At 38.1% G+C, this 21,185-nt stretch overlaps 1 protein-coding gene across 6 annotated transcripts in view; it reads right to left on the bottom strand.

Moving 5' to 3' along the window:
• Nucleotides 1-3,545: 3,545 nt before the first annotated feature.
• Nucleotides 3,546-21,185, bottom strand: part of RABL6 (RAB, member RAS oncogene family like 6) — a 29,361-nt gene continuing 11,721 nt past the window's right edge. For 3 of the 6 annotated variants that reach the window (XM_072431178.1, XM_072431179.1, XM_072431180.1), the window contains exons 5-16: nt 20,859-20,914; nt 20,434-20,525; nt 19,517-19,657; nt 18,105-18,210; nt 16,940-17,043; nt 15,363-15,688; nt 14,591-14,744; nt 9,777-9,974; nt 8,359-8,578; nt 7,894-8,062; nt 7,123-7,178; nt 3,546-6,727 (exon numbers count right to left, since the gene is read on the bottom strand). In XM_072431178.1, the coding sequence (XP_072287279.1) occupies nt 6,533-6,727; nt 7,123-7,178; nt 7,894-8,062; nt 8,359-8,578; nt 9,777-9,974; nt 14,591-14,744; nt 15,363-15,688; nt 16,940-17,043; nt 18,105-18,210; nt 19,517-19,657; nt 20,434-20,525; nt 20,859-20,914 (1,817 nt within the window). In that variant the 3' untranslated portion in view covers nt 3,546-6,532. Of the gene's footprint in view, nt 6,728-7,122; nt 7,179-7,893; nt 8,063-8,358; nt 8,579-9,776; nt 9,975-14,590; nt 14,745-15,362; nt 15,689-16,939; nt 17,044-18,104; nt 18,211-19,516; nt 19,658-20,433; nt 20,526-20,858; nt 20,943-21,185 lie in introns of all 6 variants that reach the window. The other 3 variants (XM_072431181.1, XM_072431183.1, XM_072431182.1) reach the window with 3 other exon arrangements.

Raw genomic sequence — 21,185 nt, forward strand, 5'->3', positions numbered from 1 at the left:
TGGCTAAACCCCCCCTAAAATGTTATCACTTCTACCATACCATGGTGCCCTGTCACATATAAAGTTCTTTTAACCCCAATTTCTCCGGAAAGGGGGTGTGGGACAAGTGAGGCACTCTAATGGCTCATTCTCCCTAAAATTTTATTGCTGCTGCCTCATCACAAAACAAGAAAAACTTTAGCACCATATAGCACCTATACCATGCTAGCCTGTCACACACAGCCGGCCACTTACCTTCTGTGAACCCTAATTTCTCAAGAATGGGGAACTGAAGGGACTCGAAGATGTAGTAGTAAAAACATGTACCACTTGGCTGTCACATGAATTGCATTTCTCTGGAAGTATCTGTTGCAGAGACTTTGGGGTACAAAGGTTAGTGGCCCCCTATAACTGACAGGACACTTTGTATGGTGTAGTTTCTGCTTTTTGGTACAGGAATGGTGAGGAGGGAGCAATATATGACCGGCCAGCACTGTATATAGCTTTAGTTTTGTTTCTTTCATTAATAAAATGTCCCATTATTAAAATGAGCATTAAATAGGGAGTGCAGAAATTCTTGATCTAAATTTTACATAAGGTAGGGATTTTTCACAGTAAGGTCTGTGGAAATGTGGAATAGGCTCCCTCAGGAAGTAGTTTCAGCAACTACTATAGATTGCTTTAAGAAAAAACAGGGAACAGAAATGTTTTTTTTTCCAGTTGGAGCAAATTAAGCCAGGGTTTTTTTTTTTTGCATTCTGTAATTAACTACATATATAGGGTTTTATCTGGGATATGTTTATTTCCCTAGTGGTTGGACTTTAAAGACTTATGTCTTTTTTCAACCTGACTATGTAACTATGTGCAATAACAATACCAATTGGTGTGTGAGAGGAAGAGAATTTCTTTACCGAAGTGTTTATATGGTACTTCATAGTTTTCTGATACTTCTGCACATAGAGCACCAGCAAAAGCATTAGGGGGCATCATGGAGAGTAGACCAATAAATTAAGTAGCCTTAATGAACTTTCATAAGAATATAGCAGAATTGATTGCAAAATCACAAGAGACAGGTGTTTTTTTTAGTTGGCTTTATGTGCTATAGGACCATACATATTCCCTGGCATTACCCTAGGAATTGGCTTTATTTATATACAGTTAATAAGTAAAAGACTTCTTCTAAAGTGCCAAGCCCCTTAACATAGTGTTTCACCAAATTTCTTTAGAATTAAGGGAATCTGAATGAGAAAAAGTTTTTAAGTATAGGCGACAAAAATGTTTATAAGGTATTCAAGGGTTAATGAGAATTTAAATGTACATTCCAGTGATTGCATTTGCAATATGTTCTATCTTAAGTGAGTTAGAAATATTTCTAGAAATGTGTACACATGTCACCCGAGTGACTGTAAATGGATAGAATACATAGGACCCCATACTGCATGCCTACTGATGGTTCTTTGGTGCAGCACGGGATTGGAGGGTGTACACTAGGTGTCAAGTATAGGAGCAAGGGGGAGATGAATCACAGCTATTCTTCCCTTGTTCTAACATCTAATATATATATATATATATATATATATATATATATATATATATGCTTATTCTGTAGAGATGGGGGAAGTGAAAGATCTTCTTGTAGGCCAGGTGCAAGTATACTGTATAAGTTACATTTTATTTTTAGATAGCTTTTGTGTCTAAATTTAGTGCCTCTGGCTAATAAAACACTTCCAGAAACTCTTGGCTTGTTCCTGACCCTGGAGTGAAGCCGCCTGGAACTATTGAATCAGCCCCTGTCACAGGCTTGGTGAAATTGCAGATATTGTATTTTCCAGGAAAACTAAATTTAGAACCAGTGCAAGGAGGGTTGTTCCCAGACTGAGCAAGAATCCAATGTTTCCATAGAAACCGCTTCCTTCAGGCTGCCACACAAATACATAAAGCAACCTATGTCTATTTATGAGGCGAATCCAAAATATTGGGATCCTGGCCAGCACATAACAGTGTCAAGGTCACAACAGGCCTGAACAACTCAATTTTAAATCAGGGCAGAGCTGAACAATAAAGGACACCGGGATGTTCTTTGCACCTGCATTTTTAATGTGAATAATTAGGGTAATGATGTGTGAAAAATATTTAATATGGCTGCGCAGGTAGTAAGCAGCGCCAGCCATCGAAATATTACATTTTATGAATATTTTGCATTAAAGAGGAAGTAAACTCAATACTGGCCAAAACAAAAAAAAATACACTTATCTTCAATCCCGCAGAGCAGTTGATCAGTCCGGAGGTTTATCCATCAGGTCGCACGTCGTCTCGGTATCCGTCTTCGGACAGATGCAGGCACGAAGTTGAGATGACTGATTTTGGGGAAAAAACTTGCCAAAACTTTGCATGCGTGAGATCAGCAATTTTTTATTCTTTTGACGAAAGGGCTACTTCTGTGCATGCCAGAGGTGCTCGGGCATGTGTAGAAGAAGCACCCAAGAGCCTCCCGGGATGGGTGACGTAGGTATCCTGGGGAGCTTTGCTCTCCTTTTCATTCTAGGTGATTGAGAATTAAAAGGGCTGTGCTGCACCTTTTTTTAAAAAAACAAAACAAACAGAATATTTACCTTACATAAAAGTGTTGTCTACACTTTTAATGTAAAACAAAAATTCTGAGTTTAGGAACGCTTTAATTTGATATGGTCTGATGTTAAACTGATGGTTTGTTCATACAGGGAAAGAAATGTGGATTCACAAGCTGCATAAACTCACCTTCTCTTTGCTTTGTCCTGTTTATATCAAAAATAAAGATCCACTTTTTTGGCGGACAAAACTCCCATGCGCCCCGCAGACTCCGATGAATGATCATTATTGAAAATGTCTGGGATTTTAACGGAAAATAAATATTTGCTGGCAAATAATGCAATGTTCATGCCGCTTCAAAGGGCTATGTACACACATGCAATAATTCTTTCACAATCCTTTCCAAGGACTAATGAATGCTCAATGCATGTACAAGTGCTGTACATACAGCACCGTTCTGTTCTAAGGAGAGGGGAGGGGGAGAACGATGGAGCAGCACCCCTTTGCACTCTCTCTCCTTTCACTTCCATTACGATCTTTTTTCGTCTGTGGATTCACCAGGACGGTCGTTTGGACGATGGACGACGAGCGCTGTACAGGCCGGATTCTCGTACTATATCGGCCCTGAGCCGATTATCGGACAAAAAAAATTGTACTCGTGTACCTAGCCTAACATCTGCCTCCTACATCCCCCTTGGATGCCTGTTCATTATTCATTTCATTTATTTGCTATAGGGGCAATCCCTAGTACAGACTGGCTATTCCCTCATTCAACAGAGATGAGGTTGAAAAACTTTGGCTTTCACATGTTCTTAGTACTGAAAAAAACAGCTCTATTTATCTATCCTAGCACAACTAAAAAGTATAGATCCCTGAGATAATGTGGATGATGTCCCATAAATTTTTATACACAGCAGCTTACAACACCCTCAGGAAGTGCAGAATGTGTATCATTGAAGTAAAAACTGTAAACATCCTAGAATTAAAAACACCAGACATTATACACAACGCATTTCATTTATTTTGCCAATAGCTCATGACATACAGTTGCTCTGCCACCCAGGACAGCGGATACCATAGCTATTAAAAGATGAACACAATGGCTGCCTTGACTTGCTCCATGATTGCACCATGCCAAACCACAACCAGGGATAAAACACCAGACTATATAAAGTCAACTTTTTATGAAAATAGAACTCTCCTTATCCACCGAGATCAATGTTATGTCGAAAACTTCCCTATCAAGAACTTTGTTAATAGGAATTCACACTGACATAGTCATCTATTCCTGTCACCAGGGCCTAAAATATGTCTGAAAGAGAACAGTTTGTGTTGTTAAAAGTAACCAATCATTTCACTCTTTACAGGACTGATAGGAGGGACCTAGTTGAAAATGACAACACAGACATTTCTCTATCAGATGCTTTGATATGGGTTGTCTACTGTGGCCAGTCATTGTTTTGCTAAGAGATTCTGTTTACCAAGCTGGGTCAATGGGAGACGATCAATCAAACTCAATAGATAAAAAGTCAGTAAACACAGCAAAAAGGATAGCTGAAAACCTGTCCAAAATAAACATATCTTGTAAAAGAAGTCTCTGAAAAAAGGCAGAAAATATAGAACAGGTATAACCAGTTACATTGAAAGATAAATCATGAAATTTTTTCAGGATTTGTAATTTATGTACAAAACTTGTCCCCCTTCTTCCTTGATTTAGATGTCAACATTTTACAAAGCCTGTGGTTTGTGCCCTACCTCCTGCCTGCTCTTTGGAGAACTAGTGAATGCTTACCCTAAATTCTTACTTTTCTGTATGCCCACTTAAAAGCCCTTGCTTCCCATCAAGACACTGTACACAGGCTTTTAATTATATCAGAACTGCTCTGCACCCAATGCACGTCAACAGGAATTAAAAAAAGCAGCTTGGAAAGATTTCATCAATTGGCCAGAATTCTTTCATAAGTGCTTCTGACCTGAATCAAATTCAGGACAGAAGCACTTATGAAAGAATTCTGATTTCAATGGGATTATTCTAAAGATTAAATTCAGAATTATCCCATGGAAAGCAGAGTACACCTGAAAGCCTGCTGCATGTAGCCAAGTGCAAAACTGATCTTATCTTTCAGCTGGCGTGCAACGATTTTGACTTCAGGCAACTGCACTAGTCAAATAAAAAAAAATATTTAATGACTAGGAATGCATAAAGTGAATAAAAAGGTATACATTTCTGGAGCAGTGAGAGCATGGGCAAGCAAAGAAGGCAGTGCTGCCTGTACACAACCTAAAAAACTGATCCAAGGGTAAAATAACTGTTAGGGGCTAAGGGCAGTCACAAATAAGACAAGAGGTATTGCAGACTGATGTATATTTAGCCTCCAAAGAGCAAAAACGCTGCTGCTGCTTAAGTGGGCAATTTGGTCACTGTTTGTCCACGTCCACTTGGTTACCTAAGGTACACAATTATTCTATTATTATTCTAGTATTCTATTAGATTTAGGGGTTTGTGGGCGGGTGGTGTTTATAGCAGGAGCCACACAAAGATCTGCAAAAAAATGTTTCCTATTATTAACAGCCCAATAGTGAAGAAGGAAAGAGTAACCTCTGACTGGCTGTCCCCTTATAGATAACCTTGGATGTTTATATTTTAATTTCTTCAAAAGGTGGCAGATGGATCTGATCTCTATTTTGGACATACAAGACTTTAGCTAAATGTGTTTTGCAATGTTGGCTATGCTCCATAAACTCAAAGTGAATGCCCTGTCCCTGTGCCAATCAATAGCTAACAACTATTAGGACCTCGATTTAGAATAAGCATTGTTGGTAGGTGTAGAACGATAAAAGGTAATAACAAAAGACTTAGGAAAATGGAATGAACTTAGTGTTTCAGGAACCTGGAATGAACTTTTATTTTCAGGAAATTTGGTGGTTATGAGCAAAATTAAAATGTGTTCCACTTCAAACACACATGAAGACAGTCAAATGTAACTAGGCACAAACAATTACAGGACTGCACCACAAACAAAACTAAAGAGAAGAAAAAAAACAAACCCAAAACCTTTAAAATGCAAAGGCTATCTCACCAGTGAATTTAAAAATAACCAATAACTCTCTGCATCCCCCTTTTAAATCTTCATCCAACTGAGAAGAGCATGGATATAATTGTGGTAAATCAAAATGTCCACCCTGATGTCCAAAAAAAGAAAGAAAAAAAAAAAAAGAAATTAATGGGTACCTTCAGTTATAGTCCTAATTTAAATGCATTTCACTGGTGACCAAGAAAAATCCTTACTCTTAAATTAGGGATGTAGGGGGATGCAGCCATAAAAAGAAAGGAGTGATTTTTAGAAGCAAACTAGTTACAATAAAATGATTACTCCACATGACCAATGTCCATCGTGGACTTGCTGCAGTCAGACACATGCTGGTTAAAGTAACAGGCCATTCTGAGGACCAATAAAAGTTAGAACTAGTTCTTTCAGGACTGGGCAAGTTCACTAGTGAAACCGCAGCATTACATGGAAGTGCAAGGAATTTTCAAGCAGCATGTGATATAGTGCAGAGCGGCCAATATTTTGTTTTTGGTTTGTAAAGTATAACCATCCAGTCACTCTTGTTATTTTTTTCCATTTCCATCAATGATAACTGCTACAAATCCAGGCAAAATTCAGTTTGGTCCATGAGAACAAAGAGATGAAAGTCTTTTTGTGTGGGCAATAAAAATATATTTCTCCTGAGTATGAATGCCACCCAAGTGTACATGTTCCTCTCCTAAGCGGAGCTCTGGGTGAGGAGACATGATCAATGGAGAAGAAAGATGAGGTGGAGCACTCTAGTTGGACAAGGATTCTTCTCCAAATAATAACTCTTATACTCCCCATTTGGGCGTGCCATCATACAAAAGAACAAGGTTGTGCTTGCTCTAGAATAAGTATGTGGTGAGGCAGGCAGAAGATCAGGATCCATGAAGGAACATGAGCAGAACCACCTAGAGTTCCTCATATTCCCCACCCGAGCGTGGCTGGCCTGGAGCTGCTCCACCAAGAAAGGCCTCAAGTTCATCAAACTCATCTTTTTCCTTGGTCTTCTTGGATTTTTTCTTCTTCTCCTCTTTCCCCTCCTCTTTGTCTTTGGTTTTCTTCTGTTTACTCTTTTTCTTGCTTGATTTTTCCTCTTCTGAAGCCTGGTAGTAAAGAAGAGAATTCTTTATCAAAAAAAGTCAAATACCACCTTAAAATAATTTAAAAGAACTTTGAAACAACAACATGAAAAGCACAGATGAGTTCAAGATATTTGTCAATTTATACATTTAAAATACATATTGAGGGAACTGCATACCTGCCCAAAAATTGCAATTTTTTGAAAAAAAGTTTTGTGGTCCAGAAATCAGGATTCTGAGTCAGGTCTGAGGAAGTGAAGGACCTAGGTGTGCTTTCTGCCAGTCTGTGCTAAGGCTGCCCACGGTAGTGGTTAGGTAGGTAATTATCAAAGCCCACCCACTATTCAGAAATGAAGAAAGGGATGGGGTGATTGATCACAAATAAATGCTCTAATTTCAGTTTTGTTTGGTTATGTTACCTCTTTGCTCTTCTTCTTCTTTTTTTTCTTCTCTTTGCTTGTTTTACTCTCTTTATCTAGGAAAGAAGATTCATACAAAAATTAGATGCGCTGTAAATGTGTAAATATACACAATTTTGTTTTTTATAAATAAATATCTAGTGGGGACAGATGCAGTCCCTCAAACATCAAAGGATTGCTTAACAGAGACAATGATTGATCTTCCATATGTGGATGCCTGAGGATCATTAACACTTTGGTCAGTTTGACCATTTGGTGTCAATTTCTGCCCAAACCTGTTCACTATAACTTCAGTGTTCCTGAAGGGGGCAGGGGTATGTGACAACAATCCCAAGCCTGGGACAATAACAGTCTGTGTGACCTCTTGATCAAGACTTCACCAAGGATGAAGCAACAATATGATTCGCTCTGTACCTGCAGCAGGGGGTGGTTTAAGGAGAGAAAACCCTGGTGTGTATGGTTGTGTGAGAGATTGACCATGTGCTAGAGATAGAGCTAGACCCCTCTCCTTCCCCTTTCCTATATACCCTTTACCTTCTTCCCTTTTGTCTTGAAAATCATATGTAAATAATATCTTAAGCTGTAAATAAACCTTTCCCTTTTGTAAAATCTATTGGTCCTTCTTTAAAACCAAGGCACCCCAAATAGAGCACATTCTACACTACTGTAAACCAAAAGTGAAGGAAAGACTGTATTAAAGGACTGAGCATCATGTCAGGTGTAGAGCAACCAATACATGTTCATGCTACATGTATGAAATGCACATCTCACCTTCCTCGCTGTCCTTAGGCACTTTCTCCTCAAACCCTAAACCAAACAGATCATCTTCTTCTCTGATTTTAAAAGAAGTTGTTGGGGGTTTTACTGGCTCAGAAGGACAAGAAGACATGTTCTCTTCACTGGAGCTGTCAGACATGTTATTCAGCACTGGAAATAAATCCTGTACAAACAAAGTCGATAAAAAAACATCTTTATATACATTTTAAATCTAAACATATCAAGTAATAAAGCTTTGTTTTGTTTTTATTCATACATATTTTTTTAATAAAGTTCATAAATTTAACGCCTCTTGCAATTCACTGTATAGCAGCATTTACTGGAAGGAGGAGAAATTAAATTGTAAGGTGTACTACACAAATGACCTGACAAATTAAACATGAAGAGGAAAGGACTATGAAACCTAACAGACAAATGTATTAGCTTTTTTCTCTGCTTAGCACCTTGGTGCCATCTCACCTGAGACTTGGAAACGTGGTTTGAATCTTCACTGTCAAAATCCGGGTCATCCATAACAAAGGAAAGCATTTGGGTGGCGACTGGACCCTCCTGGTCACTGTCTGAATCCTCCTGGATGTTGGCTTTTGCTTTCTTGTATTTGCTAGATGTCGGTGCCAGGGTGGGGGCAGGGTCCGAGTTGTCAGGATAAGACTGAGGTACCAAGACCTTAGGAGGTTTCCTAAAATATTGAAGAATTACAGCATGACTGAGTGGAAGAAAAGAATGGCTTTTGACAAAAAAATGACTGATTTTAGGTCCCTCACTGCAAAATGAATACCTCGAACAAGGCACTTACCCATCAATAGCTTACAAATTCAAATCTATATAGCAAGGATAATGGAGGGCTTGTTGTATTGGTTTAAATGTTTTTGCATTTAAATATCTGAAGTGTCTATGCTCAACATATTCTTTTACAGACAAAATTTAACAGACTTATATTGTATTATATCTGCCCAGACTAATATATTATATTATAATATTAATAATATTTTCTGTGAATATTATTTTTTCACCTTGACACCTGGAAAATGTACAGAGCTCAATAGCCTAAGATGAAATTCAAGCACATAAGCTAGAAAACAAGATTTGTTTTGTATGTAAGTGCAATAAAACAAAACTAAAATCTGGAAACAAAAATCTGCTTTAACATGTAACTTCTGTTAAAAAAAAATAATTATTCTTTTTATTTTAGTAATACACAGCCTTTGGACCATATGTGGGCAATGTACACTGCTGGAGTCAGAAGGATCAAAAGAATAAAACTGGGTAGCGGAATAATGTAATTTTAGCATGCATCTGTAGAAGTCACATAATTAGAAATAGGTGACCAGGAAGAGGATTTCAAAAGAAATACAAGGAGAAACTGGCATTAGTGTGGAACATAAATCTGCCAATGGGGGAAGGCGCATCCAACTTAACATGAATACCCATATCCACCTTTGCTAATCCTTTTTTCAGTCTTCCAGCTGGTCATGTGACATCCCTTGTTGTCCCATCTGGAATGGGTAGTACTTACTTCTGCAGAGAACATTCTTGGGGTGCTTTCTTTGAAATTTTAGGAGCTACTGGGTAACAGGTTTTTCTTTTTTGCTAATGTCAAGGTGGATCTGTGCATTTATTATGTACCCTAGTGAAAGGTAATCCAGGATAATTTTTTAAAATAAATAGCTGCTCACAAAGAGTCAAGTGTCTAATCTACCACAAAACTTTTTCTGCACTAAATCAAACTGAGTTGTCAGTACATGAAAAAAAAAGTTTAATCTGAGACTTAATTGTGGCTCATGACACAAAAGTGTTTAGCTATTGCAGAGTCAGCGCTGCAAAAAAACCATTCCACATAGCCAGCATGCAATGAGATTTCAAACCAAATGACTCACCAAAAGTATATCTCAGAGTCTATATCTTCGTCCCCAGCTAATTTCACAGAGGGATTGGGTCCTTCCTCGTCACTGGACAGGTTGATGTTCTGGCTGGGTATGACGGAAATAGTAGATTTTGGGACTACTCTATCATCAGGATCTAAATCATCCTGAAAGCCAGCCACCATGGGATTTGACCCCAGTACATCAGCATCACTGTACAAAGATAAGTGGAGGAAAAAAATTTGGTAGTACATGAAAGTTCAGTTCATGTTAGTTCAATGGTAGTGGTAAAAGTGTCACATGACAGGGGACAAAAATCATGACACAAGCAAATGCAAATTCGCTATAGCAACTGTTTTTCTTTTTTCAGCTATCAATTAGATCAGTGGTGCCCACATTTTTTCATCAGGGGGCCGCTGTTTGGGATAAAACTTGCGGGCCACAATGCAAATAAACATTAAAGATGAATGTTTAAAACTAGAATAGAAGGAAATTGAATGTAAATGTTTCTAGTTACCGTAACATGCATGCACCAAACAAAAGATGACAAATCAAGAGTTTCTGCAATGGATATTTCTTGGATCATCTTCAGGGCCCTACATCTCCTTTTCCTGAGAAATTGGGGTTCAAAGAAAGTAAGTGGCCAGCTATGTGTGACAGGGTAACGCAGTATGTCAGGTATAGTTTTTCTGTGGTGCAATGGTGCTGCAGCAAAAACATTTTAGGGGGAGTTAGCCACAAGAGCTCCCCCCCATCCTACAATTTATTATATCTACAGCTCCCCTTTCAGGAGACATTTAGATTAAAAGAACATAACGAACATTTATATGTGACAGGGCACCATGGTATGGTTGGAGTGATACAATTTTACAATTTTAGTAAGGGGGGGGGGCAAGAGGTAGCCACAAGCATCCTCCACTTATCCTACATTTCCCTTCCTCTACTGTTAAAGAGAAATTGGGGTTCATAGAGAGTAAGATGATAGCTGTGTGTGACAGGGTAGTATGATATGATGGGTATAACATTTTAGTAGGGATGAAGGGGACAAAAGGCATTTCCTACAGGCTGCCACATTTCCCGTTGTCAACATCCCTCTGTTCCAGAGAAATTGGGGTTCACAAGAGGTAAGTGTCCAGCTATGTGTAACAGGCAGCTTGAAGGGGTAACTGCACCGCAACCCCATTGCCAACCTGAATGCAGCCCTTAAGTTTTGTGAACTTTAAGTGGCACCACAGCGCACAGACAATTGGCAGTACCCTAATGTTCATTGCCATGGGAGTGGCCCCCAGGGGTCCCCGCAACATGCAAACTCAATTTGGGGACCCTGGTCTTAAATTAGCCCCACTTAATGTGTAAATATCCCTAATAGTTGTTAGGATTTTATGCTTGTCACTCCATATAAGGCAACTTATGTGTAGAGGGCCTAAATTTGGTTTAGTAGAAGCTCTTAGGGTCCCCTGTGTACCATGAAAAATTCACATTTCTATGACAATTAGTGAAGAAGATATAATGCTTTATACATGGAGATAATGACAGCTGCTTGAACACAGTCACAGATCTCATGCTGCTGTTGAACAATATCTCACAGTACAAGGTGTGCAGGCAGCACACTCTTAGAGGAACATAGGAGATGGGAGAGCCCCATACCTGGCAAGACGACAAGCAGAGAGGGAGATGACCAGATCTAGCAGCTCTGGGCCGTAGGTTGGGCACTCCAAAATTAGATTAGCAATAACTTTAACATTATTTATAGTATCAAAGCGAAAAAATGAAAAGGGTTTTTGAAGTTACACAAAGAAACTGAAATGAAAAAAAATATGTCAGCTATATAAAAACAGCTGCAAATATCTACAATGTAAAGCAATAACTACAATGTACCTATCACTGCTTACCATAGCCAGCCATTACACGTCACTGAAGAAACACAGACCTGGAACTCAGCTACAAGAGAGGGGACAAGGCAAGAAGTACTGCGTGTGGCTTGTGGTCTATAGAACTATTGTCTTTCATTAAATTAAAATAAATTTGAGCTGCACTTAGTTTTCCCCTTTGTTCATTTGCAATATCCTGCAAATAACTTTTGATCCTGGCAACGATGCAATAATCCTACAATTCATGCAGCTTCCTGTGATGGGGTAACAACACTGCTGCAAAATTCTTGAATTCTGAGAAGTATTGTCACCTTTACCTAAGCTTTGCCTGCTTGCACTACAGTGGGATGAGAAGATGTATGAGGCGTGGCCATCATCATAGTGATTTTTTTGCTTACAAGGTAACACTCCGTCCTGACAATTTCTTTCTAGATTGACAGCAATGTTGCTTACCCCCCCCCCTCCACCATTTGTCTCAGGGGAGGTTTTATTGTAGATTTTAGATCAGTTTTGGCTGCCACACAAGCACTTTATCTGAACTCCATTGTCTGTGTTTTAACACAGAGTCTCTCAAATGTCATCAAATTGCTTGATTTGCACTTTAAACCTGCTCAAAACATCTATTTCTGGTCCTTTCTTCGAAGAGTTGATTTTTTTCGGTGCCATGTCTAGCAAAAAACACAAATTAACCGAGGTTATTGTACGTCTTTCAAACGGTACCAATACACTTGCCATCCTCCTATACTCAAAAATTACTAATAATTATGTATAGACTTCATATGGAAAAAGAAATGTCCACTTATAGCACCTAAATGCCTCACTAAACCTAAATCAAGAGGTAAAGCTGGAGTACCAGATATTGGTTCATATTACAGGTCCTCGGTCTTGGTGAGACTAGTTGATTGGTTCCAAAATAGATATAAAAAAAGTTGGGCTCTTCTAGAGAATTCCCTCTCCCGCCTAGATCTTTAATACTTAACATGGGTTAACAGATTTACCTTTCACTTTAGACACCCATTGCCAGGTATTACTTTAGATCTCTTGAAACTGTGGGTCTCCGTGGTGAAAGTGAAAGCCCTATCATCTAAGATTGTCCCAATGACTCCAATTTTTGATAATCCAGCATTCCCAGCATTCCCACCGGGGGTAGATCAATTTCTAATGTGGAAAGCAGACGAGCACAGACATGTTTATAATATTTTACAGAATGGTTGTCTTCCTCCCCTGTCCTCCCTTGATGCTCAAACCCACGGAAAACCCTGGTCCTGGTTCCTTCATAGGCAGATGGCATCATTTTTATACTCTTATATAAATACACAATTGATAACTAGAAATCGTACAGCATTTAAATCCCTACTTGGGTCTCAGGATAGACCGTCACACACCCTATCTCAGTTATTTCATATGCTGCTATAGGATAGTGATGACTCTGGCCTTACGTATGACCGATATTGGCTGTTCCATATTAAGCTCAAAAGACCAATTACAAAATTCTTTTTAGATGGTATTTCTGCCCTACGGTCACCACATATCCTCTGCTGCCTCTGATGCTGGTGTTGCCAGATGAAGAGGGGCACCATGGTGTACATCTGGTGGGAAAGTCCGGCGGTGTACCACCCTTGGGACAGAATATTGCAACTCTTTAATACAATCACAGGCTCTGATGTGCCCAACAATCTCAATGTAACTCTGCTATCCATGATTCCAGGGTCTTTCAATTCTGCTAAAAGGAGGGTTTTATCACCATATTTTAACAACTGCTACAGCCGCCCAGACCATTTCCGGACTGTAGAAAAAAACAAGGGTCCCTTCTATTGGAGATTGGCTAACTGAATTTGAGAGGATTCAATACATGGAATTATTGGTAGCAGAGGATGATGATCAACTAGAAAAATATAAATTGGTTTGGGTTTTTTGAGACTGGTTCAAAGTAACTCCCCAATTCCGGTCCTATTGGCCATATTGGAGAATTCATAGTTATAGTCGCTGAGGATGTGGACCCACATGAGTAAACTTTCCTTACTATATGCCCTTATATTGTACCTCTCCCATTTACAATCTCATAATAGAATTAATGCACTACGGTATTCTTTGCTTCATATTGGGAATTAGTTCCTGTTCCTAACAAAACAAATTAAATCACACATAAATTTCCACCAATGTTGTCTAAGGAAAGATCTATTTCTAAGGAGACAAATCGAGGGGGTACAAATATATCACTATTCTCATATTGATAAATCAAGATTTCATCAGATAAACTGCAGACAGTTAACAAACCATTCTGAGAAAAGTAGGTTGAAGGCTGATCTGAGGTGTGATCACAAGTATTCTGTGTAAAAATAATAGGTCACAGATAAATATTTAGTACTCTGCTTCTTTGACACTTTGTTTACACTGTCTGATCACTTTATGCCCCTACTTTACACAATATATCTTAACAAAGATAAAAAAAATCAAATTTGTATTTGTATTTTAACACTACCTCACAATTAAATGGTTAACCTAAACCTAAGGTTTTTTTTTAACTGACCCTGACAGCCATATACAAAGTTCAATGAATGCCTATAGAACCCCACATCTATGCATTATTTGTTTACCCATCACTACATTAGCCCTGTAAAAACCACGTACATCAGAAAATAGGCCTCAGTCCTCGCACCACTGCTTATGTAACCTAAATTGGATTTTACTGCACACACTTCGAACATATTCAGCAGTTGTTACAACCGTTATAATCCCCAATACTGGAAAGGCTGCCAGAGCCCTCCTGTAAAATATGATCCAATGGTTTTACAACTGCTAAGATACTCCTTACTGGAAAGCCAAGAGGAATATGCTACCATGAACCGGTCTTAAAACTTTTAGTGCAATGAATAGTGATACACATCATGGGCAGTGAAAAAGTTAAATAGGTTAATCTGATACAAATATATGGGTTAATATAGCACAGCTATTCACCTATCACTATCTTTCCTATCTCGGGGCAGAGGTTCTTCTGGTTCTTTCTTGGCTACGCTATCTTCAAGGAAGCTGCGATCCAAACTTTCATCAGGAATGAAATCTTCCACACTCTGGACATTTACTGGTTGCTCTGCATGTGTTGGAGTGTCTGCTGTGGAAGGAAGGCAAAGAATTGTGGGTTGGGAAACAAAACACAGTATCAATATGCTTCAAGATGTCTTTTACTTTGCTTATTTCTAAATAGTGACGATTGAAAGGCAATTTTAAGAATCTCACAGATCCCCAATGAATCTCATCTTGTAATATTGCTGCATGGTGCAATAACTTGCATATACTGCTGTCTCCTCACTAACAACAGAATACTCATTAGTTTCTAGTAACTTTAGGACCATCCTTCTCATTAACAAAATGGTGATCTGTAACATGTCATCACAACCTGACAGCGAAACTTCCTTTTAGATTCACTACATGGATGACCCTAAATATAAATGCAAATAAATATTCATATAAAATGATAAAATGCATATTGAAATTTAGCTGATGTATTTGGTATAAGTTTCTAGTAAACTGCTGTATAAATTTGGTAAATCTTGAAAACTACAGTTCTGCCTATAATTGTGAATAGTGATTTAATGTCAATGCACCAGGAAAACAGCCAAGTAACTAGTATTTTCAGAAAGAGGTCACGAATAACAGCCTACATTCTGTTTTCATGGCACATTTTCCTTTAAGAGAAAGACTACACTTCCTGCTAGGTCTAGTGCCACACCTTGTTTGGCTTGAGGACTCTCCATCACAGAAGATCCAAAGAGCCTCGACATGAAGCCACGCTTCTGCTGAGATTGCAGGTAGAGCGGTGGAGAGGAAACTGTGGAGGGAGATGGGACCACCACCTCGGGAACATCAGCTGCTGGTGGTGGTGGAGAAGCAACCAGGGTAGGAGTGGGCATCGGGAGCGGAGTTACAGCGCCAGAACACTCAGGGGATCCAGAGATGATAGGGACCACTGGAGACTGTGAACCAGAAGAAGGACTCTGCCCATTGGTTGATACTGGTGATGCTAGGCGCCTATTATTCTCTAACATCTCAAGAAATCTGTGAGAAAACATACAAAAAAAATTAACAATTATTCATCTGACAGATTTTGATGATCTCCAAGATGTCATTAAACTCTCAGTAACAAAATGGAATGGATGGAGAAAGAAGATCATCTTGCTAATGAAGTGTGAGTGGGAGGATGCGGCCCATGCTTGAAGATGCCAGATTGGCTTTAAACACGCAGTAAATTAGAACAAATGCAGAGCATTTACATGAGTCTATAATAATCGAGTCCCAAACACACAGGCATCAAAAAGGTCACCACATGGTACCAAAGCCCTAATACATTTTTTTAAAACATATACCATTGTTGAAAGTGACATTCATTTTAAATGTGACTTTCACACATTGACATTTTTTTACTGCATTATTTGAAAACATCGGAAGATTAGTCACAAAATAATTTATTAATCAAAGGTAAAGTGGTCTTCATGGTCCTCTTTGGGAGTCCTGAGATCTTCAAGACTCTTGGCTTGACTCAGAAGTGGTGGCTTCTTGTGTTAACACCTGCATTTGACACTAGTGACAGCTTGCTTCTCTTTAAATGCCATGTCAGACACCCATCCTGCTATAGCCGCGGGTAGCGTGGGGCCTGTGTGGCTTATTACAATGAGTATTTTTAATGAGGATGATATGCATGGTGAGAAAGAACGGACAGACCTGCCTCACATCAAGCCAGAAACGGAATTCACTGACAAATGTAGATATTTCACATTTAATTGACATTTACATTAAAATCTTAAGATTATAATTAGGAATGAGAATAAAACACAACTTGCAGTTGAGTAACATTACTGGTTGAAGTATCATTTTTAAAAAATTACTAGCAGCTAGGATAAAAGATAACCACATGGGAAGTGAATTGTTTTCAGTCAGCTAAATCAAACTAGCATTGGGAGAAGGTAGCATAGCTTGTTGGAGCCCTCAGAAATACCCAGAACTTCCAGGAAAAAAGGAACATTTTACTATCGTGTGGAGAAAGAGAATGTGCTCTGGGTAGAGATAGGCTTAGCTAGAAATGATTAGGAATCTATTTGTGTGCAACAGGACAGCAGTCAAAATAGAATCCAGTATTTATAACCTTCATAAACAATGTGTCACAGGGCTTAGTTTTATTCTGAGGGCAGTGCAAAAGCAATCAGAGAATGTCCCCATTGCAACCTGGTATATAGACCCCTAGTATTCTGTGCTAATGAGGTACACCATAAGGTAAAAAACCTATGAAATGGCACGTGAAAATTAACCTACATTTCATAATTCTGATCCTCTGTCTCCTGTTGCACGTTTAGCTCTTCCAAGGTAGCATCGATGTCCAGCTGGTTTGTCTCCAACTGTCGTAACAAGGTTTCCCTCTGCAAGATGCAAGTCAAAGAATTAAAAATCAAATGTAGGATGACCTGTACCAGTTAACCTGCTTGCATAACCTACGATATACAATGGTAACAAAACTGTATTGTCACATACCTGCACCTCTGCTCTTGGCTTGCTGACCCTCTCCCTACATTAACACTTTTGACCCCTTCTTTTCCAGAAGTGCAAGAATTAGAACTCTGCAACATGTTGTCTCAGAATTTCAGCAACACACAGGTTAGGAGTGTCAGTTTCCAAGCACAAATTAATAAGTAAGCCAGAACATTTATCACTTCTTTAGAGGGTGATCATTTTACAGAGCCACTAACAGTTACTGCAAGAGTACACAGGCTATGTAACTCCATACAGGGAGCAGATCTCAGGTGTACCAAGTATAAACACCAGTCACTTGTCTATCTGCAAAGTCAATGACATATGAGCTAAATTCTAAAACCCAGTATAGAGAAACCTGGGAGTTCTTCCCCAGTAGTCTGCCACTGTTCAAATGAATGTTTGCAATTGCAAATGTAAAGGGGGAAGAGAATAAAACAATAAGTAATACTTTATCATGCAATAATGCAAAGCATCTTCAGCCTTACATTAAATCTTCCACAGTTGTACTGAAATCTTACATTACATTAAATCTTCCTTTCATGTACTGAAATTGCTTACTTTCATTTCACTGCAAATTTTGACTTTTTCAAGGTGTGCATTAGAACCTAAGCATGTCAAATAGAGGGTGACTTACGTCTTGGTTAGGGAACATGCAGCATCATCTAACCTAAGGGTCAGCAACTTATTTCACATTAAGTACAATATTAGACAACCAGCATGCCAGTAAACAATAATGCTTTGTTGTCTTCAATTGTTTCAGATATTTGTACTCACAGTTGTACTGCTAAAGGCAAATTAAACGCAAATATTAGTTATATAACATTTCAAGAGTTTAGTTTGCAATTAACAGTACAATTGTGAGTGCAAAAAATGATAAACAGGTGCACACATAAAACATACTCAGTCCCAGTGAATGCACTTCAGAAATTCAGGTACAGAAGAGTCTTACCTGGAGCTGAAGGAAAGGGATGTTAAAGAATTTATGCAAATATTTTAGCCCAAAACTGTTCCTCATGGAAGACTCAGCATAGCGGATATAGGAGGAGCCAGGACGCCTGTTTGGAGTAGCAGAGGACATGGGAGAAAATGGTCAAAGTAAATAGACAAAAAATAGGAGAAGTATCCCTTCCTAGCTAAATATAAAAATATATATTGAATATATATAAAAATATATATATATATATATATATATATATATATATAAATATAATAGGAAAAAAAAGAAAAGGCTGGGTTTGAAGTGGCAAAGTAGTATTTGGCATATCAAGTCTATGCAGTTCAACACGTAAATAACAATCCATTCATAGTGCAATACATAAAAAAAAAAAGAAGTAGTCAGGCAACCCCATATATTATAGCCTTTATATTAGACAAAAAACTGCCTACACAGATGGTATAAAAGCATATAAAGACAACTTCTCAATTGCGACGTGCTTAACCGAAGGGCTTTTTCAGGGGATACGCAGAGATTGTTAATATAACATGTATGATAAGATATAATAAACTATTACAAAATGTTCATCAGAATGGCAAGTATAACAATGTTCTTAAAAAATTGATTAACATCAAGTTACTGAAATAATGATAATAAACAAACAAAATGATACGCTGTCTAATAGAATCTTAATACCAGCTGAATATGTAAACATGATTTTATAGCGAATAATATTAATGGAAGTAACAGAGATAGGTATTTGTTCACAAAGAATGAAGATCTCATTATGTAATGTTGGACAGTGAATGTCAGAAAAGTCATGATGGTTTCAACTTAGTAGTTGGTCTAATGAAAGAAATGTCACATGAATATATGTGGGGTATATTCAAATTTATAAGTGAATTGGAAGTTACACAGATCAGATTGTATTGAGGGTTATGAGTTTATAAAAATGAATTTTCAAATATAACTCAATCTTTTGTTTTATGTATTCCACTATGAATGAATTGTTATTTAGGTGGTAAACGGCATACAAGTTGATATGCCAAATACAACTTTGACTTTTGCCACTTCAAACCCTGCCTTTTCGGTTTTTTTTCCTATTTTGGAGAAAATGGTCAACCAATGCAGAAATCTCAAAGGGTAGTATATTCAAGAAATAAAATTGATAATATTTCAGTCTCTTTGATCTGCTGGAATGATGATGGGCCATCCTTGCCTGATAGTGTGAAAAGCTTGACTGCAATACTATACTGTAAATACTATGAAGAGTCAAACGGCATATCAAATTTTTTTTGGATATTAAGATGCAGTAATACCCCAAACTATGCATTAAGAAAAAGCTATACTTTTAAACATTTCAAGTAAAACCATGTTAAAAAATAAAGAACAGGAAAACATTTATAAAATCCAATGACTTCTCTTACCTGTTAAGCCCCTGAATACAATCCCGCACATCATCGGGCAAAATGACACGATGTTCCCCCATGTCACGATAATTGCCAAGAACACATACTGGCACGTGGCTCGGTACCTTGGGTAACTCTCGCATAATGTAGTTAAATGTCCTGAAAATCCAACAGGGTAGAAAATCTCAGTCTCACAAAGACGTCAGAAAGAACACATGCTAATCCATGATGGCAGAACCCAAAGAGCTCATCTTTACAGCAACCAACTGAAAGATAGGACTTCTATTCACAGGTCAGCTGGGCCCCACACACACCTGATTCTACCAATCTGATAACCCACACACCTTATGAAAAATGGATTATTAAGTTGTGACGTGATTACTGGATTACTTGCTGTTAAAAGTTTGTCTCCAAATTTTTTTTTACTCACATAGTTGAGCCAATATGGAGATATTTCCATTATATAAAAAAACACATCAAATCAATCGTTTCACGTTCTGCCCAAAAATTGGTCAAACTGATTACCTTTTGATACTATTTTTAATCAATTCAACTTTTTTATGCAATCAAAAGTACCACATAGTGTATGCCAAGATTTAGAGCTAAAATCCAGAAGCAATTTGTCCAGAGGCATGCATACTATTATATAAAATTATGATGTACTGTGTTCATTTGTTTCACATTTTACAGTAAACCAGCATAAAACTTTGCCTTTGCACAGGAGCTTGTTATTATAAATACCAGTCACTTCTGCTCTCTTTCCTTGTACAGGGTGACTAATCCACTACCCTGTCAATTTCTCCTGCAGGATGTAGTGGGCTCTCTTTACTTGTGTGCATAACTGTGATGATGTTACTGCTACTTTTACAAGATAACATTTGCGTTTACAAAAGCATTTGGTGCACAGCGTATAGTTTATTATTAATCACACATACCACTGCTTGGTAATGTCAAACATCATGATCACCCCATTGCAGTTCTTGTAAACATCCAAAAATTCTGCATCCAGCGCCAGGTCAGAGTCCCCCTGGATGAAGGAAAGCACAAATCATTACACCAAGATACACAAACCTTCCTTAATAGTAGATAATGTGCAACAGTACAAAGAAGTGATGACAAATTACTTTTACTCTACCAATTAATTTCAAGAAAGGTCTTGTCATCTTACATCAGAAACTGGAAATAGCTCCAGAACAGAAGGCTACAACAATAACACAAGCATTGGATATCATGTTCTGCACAAATGTACCCTGAGGGTCAAAACTGTAAAAATTACAAGCTGTTCTTCTGCAAAGTATTTTACTTTGTCCCCAAGGTATACGTAAATTGAAAACCAATATTTTGAAGTCCAAGTACTAACCTCTTGAGGCTCATTTTCTAACTTCAGCCCACCCTCTCCTCTCTTCTTGCCTTTTCCTGAAAAATAAGAAAATAACAAGAGCCCCTAGACAGTTACAGAGGGCATCTAGTTTACTCTGTTCTTCTGTACTTTGGTAATTTTTATTTCTGAACATAATGAATTTAAAAAAAATGTAGATTTTTACTACCCACACACACGTCTTCTGTATCGCTGGCCATGACAGGCTAATTTGAGGTGAGGACAATATTTTTAAGTTATAAGAGTGTCTTCAGTGGAAGCTCTGAATTCCCCAGGATCTCACTGGAAGAATGTGACAGTACACTTACC

This window comes from Pyxicephalus adspersus, chromosome Z (assembly GCF_032062135.1).
Source record: "Pyxicephalus adspersus chromosome Z, UCB_Pads_2.0, whole genome shotgun sequence".
In the NCBI taxonomy this organism is placed as follows: domain Eukaryota; kingdom Metazoa; phylum Chordata; class Amphibia; order Anura; family Pyxicephalidae; genus Pyxicephalus; species Pyxicephalus adspersus.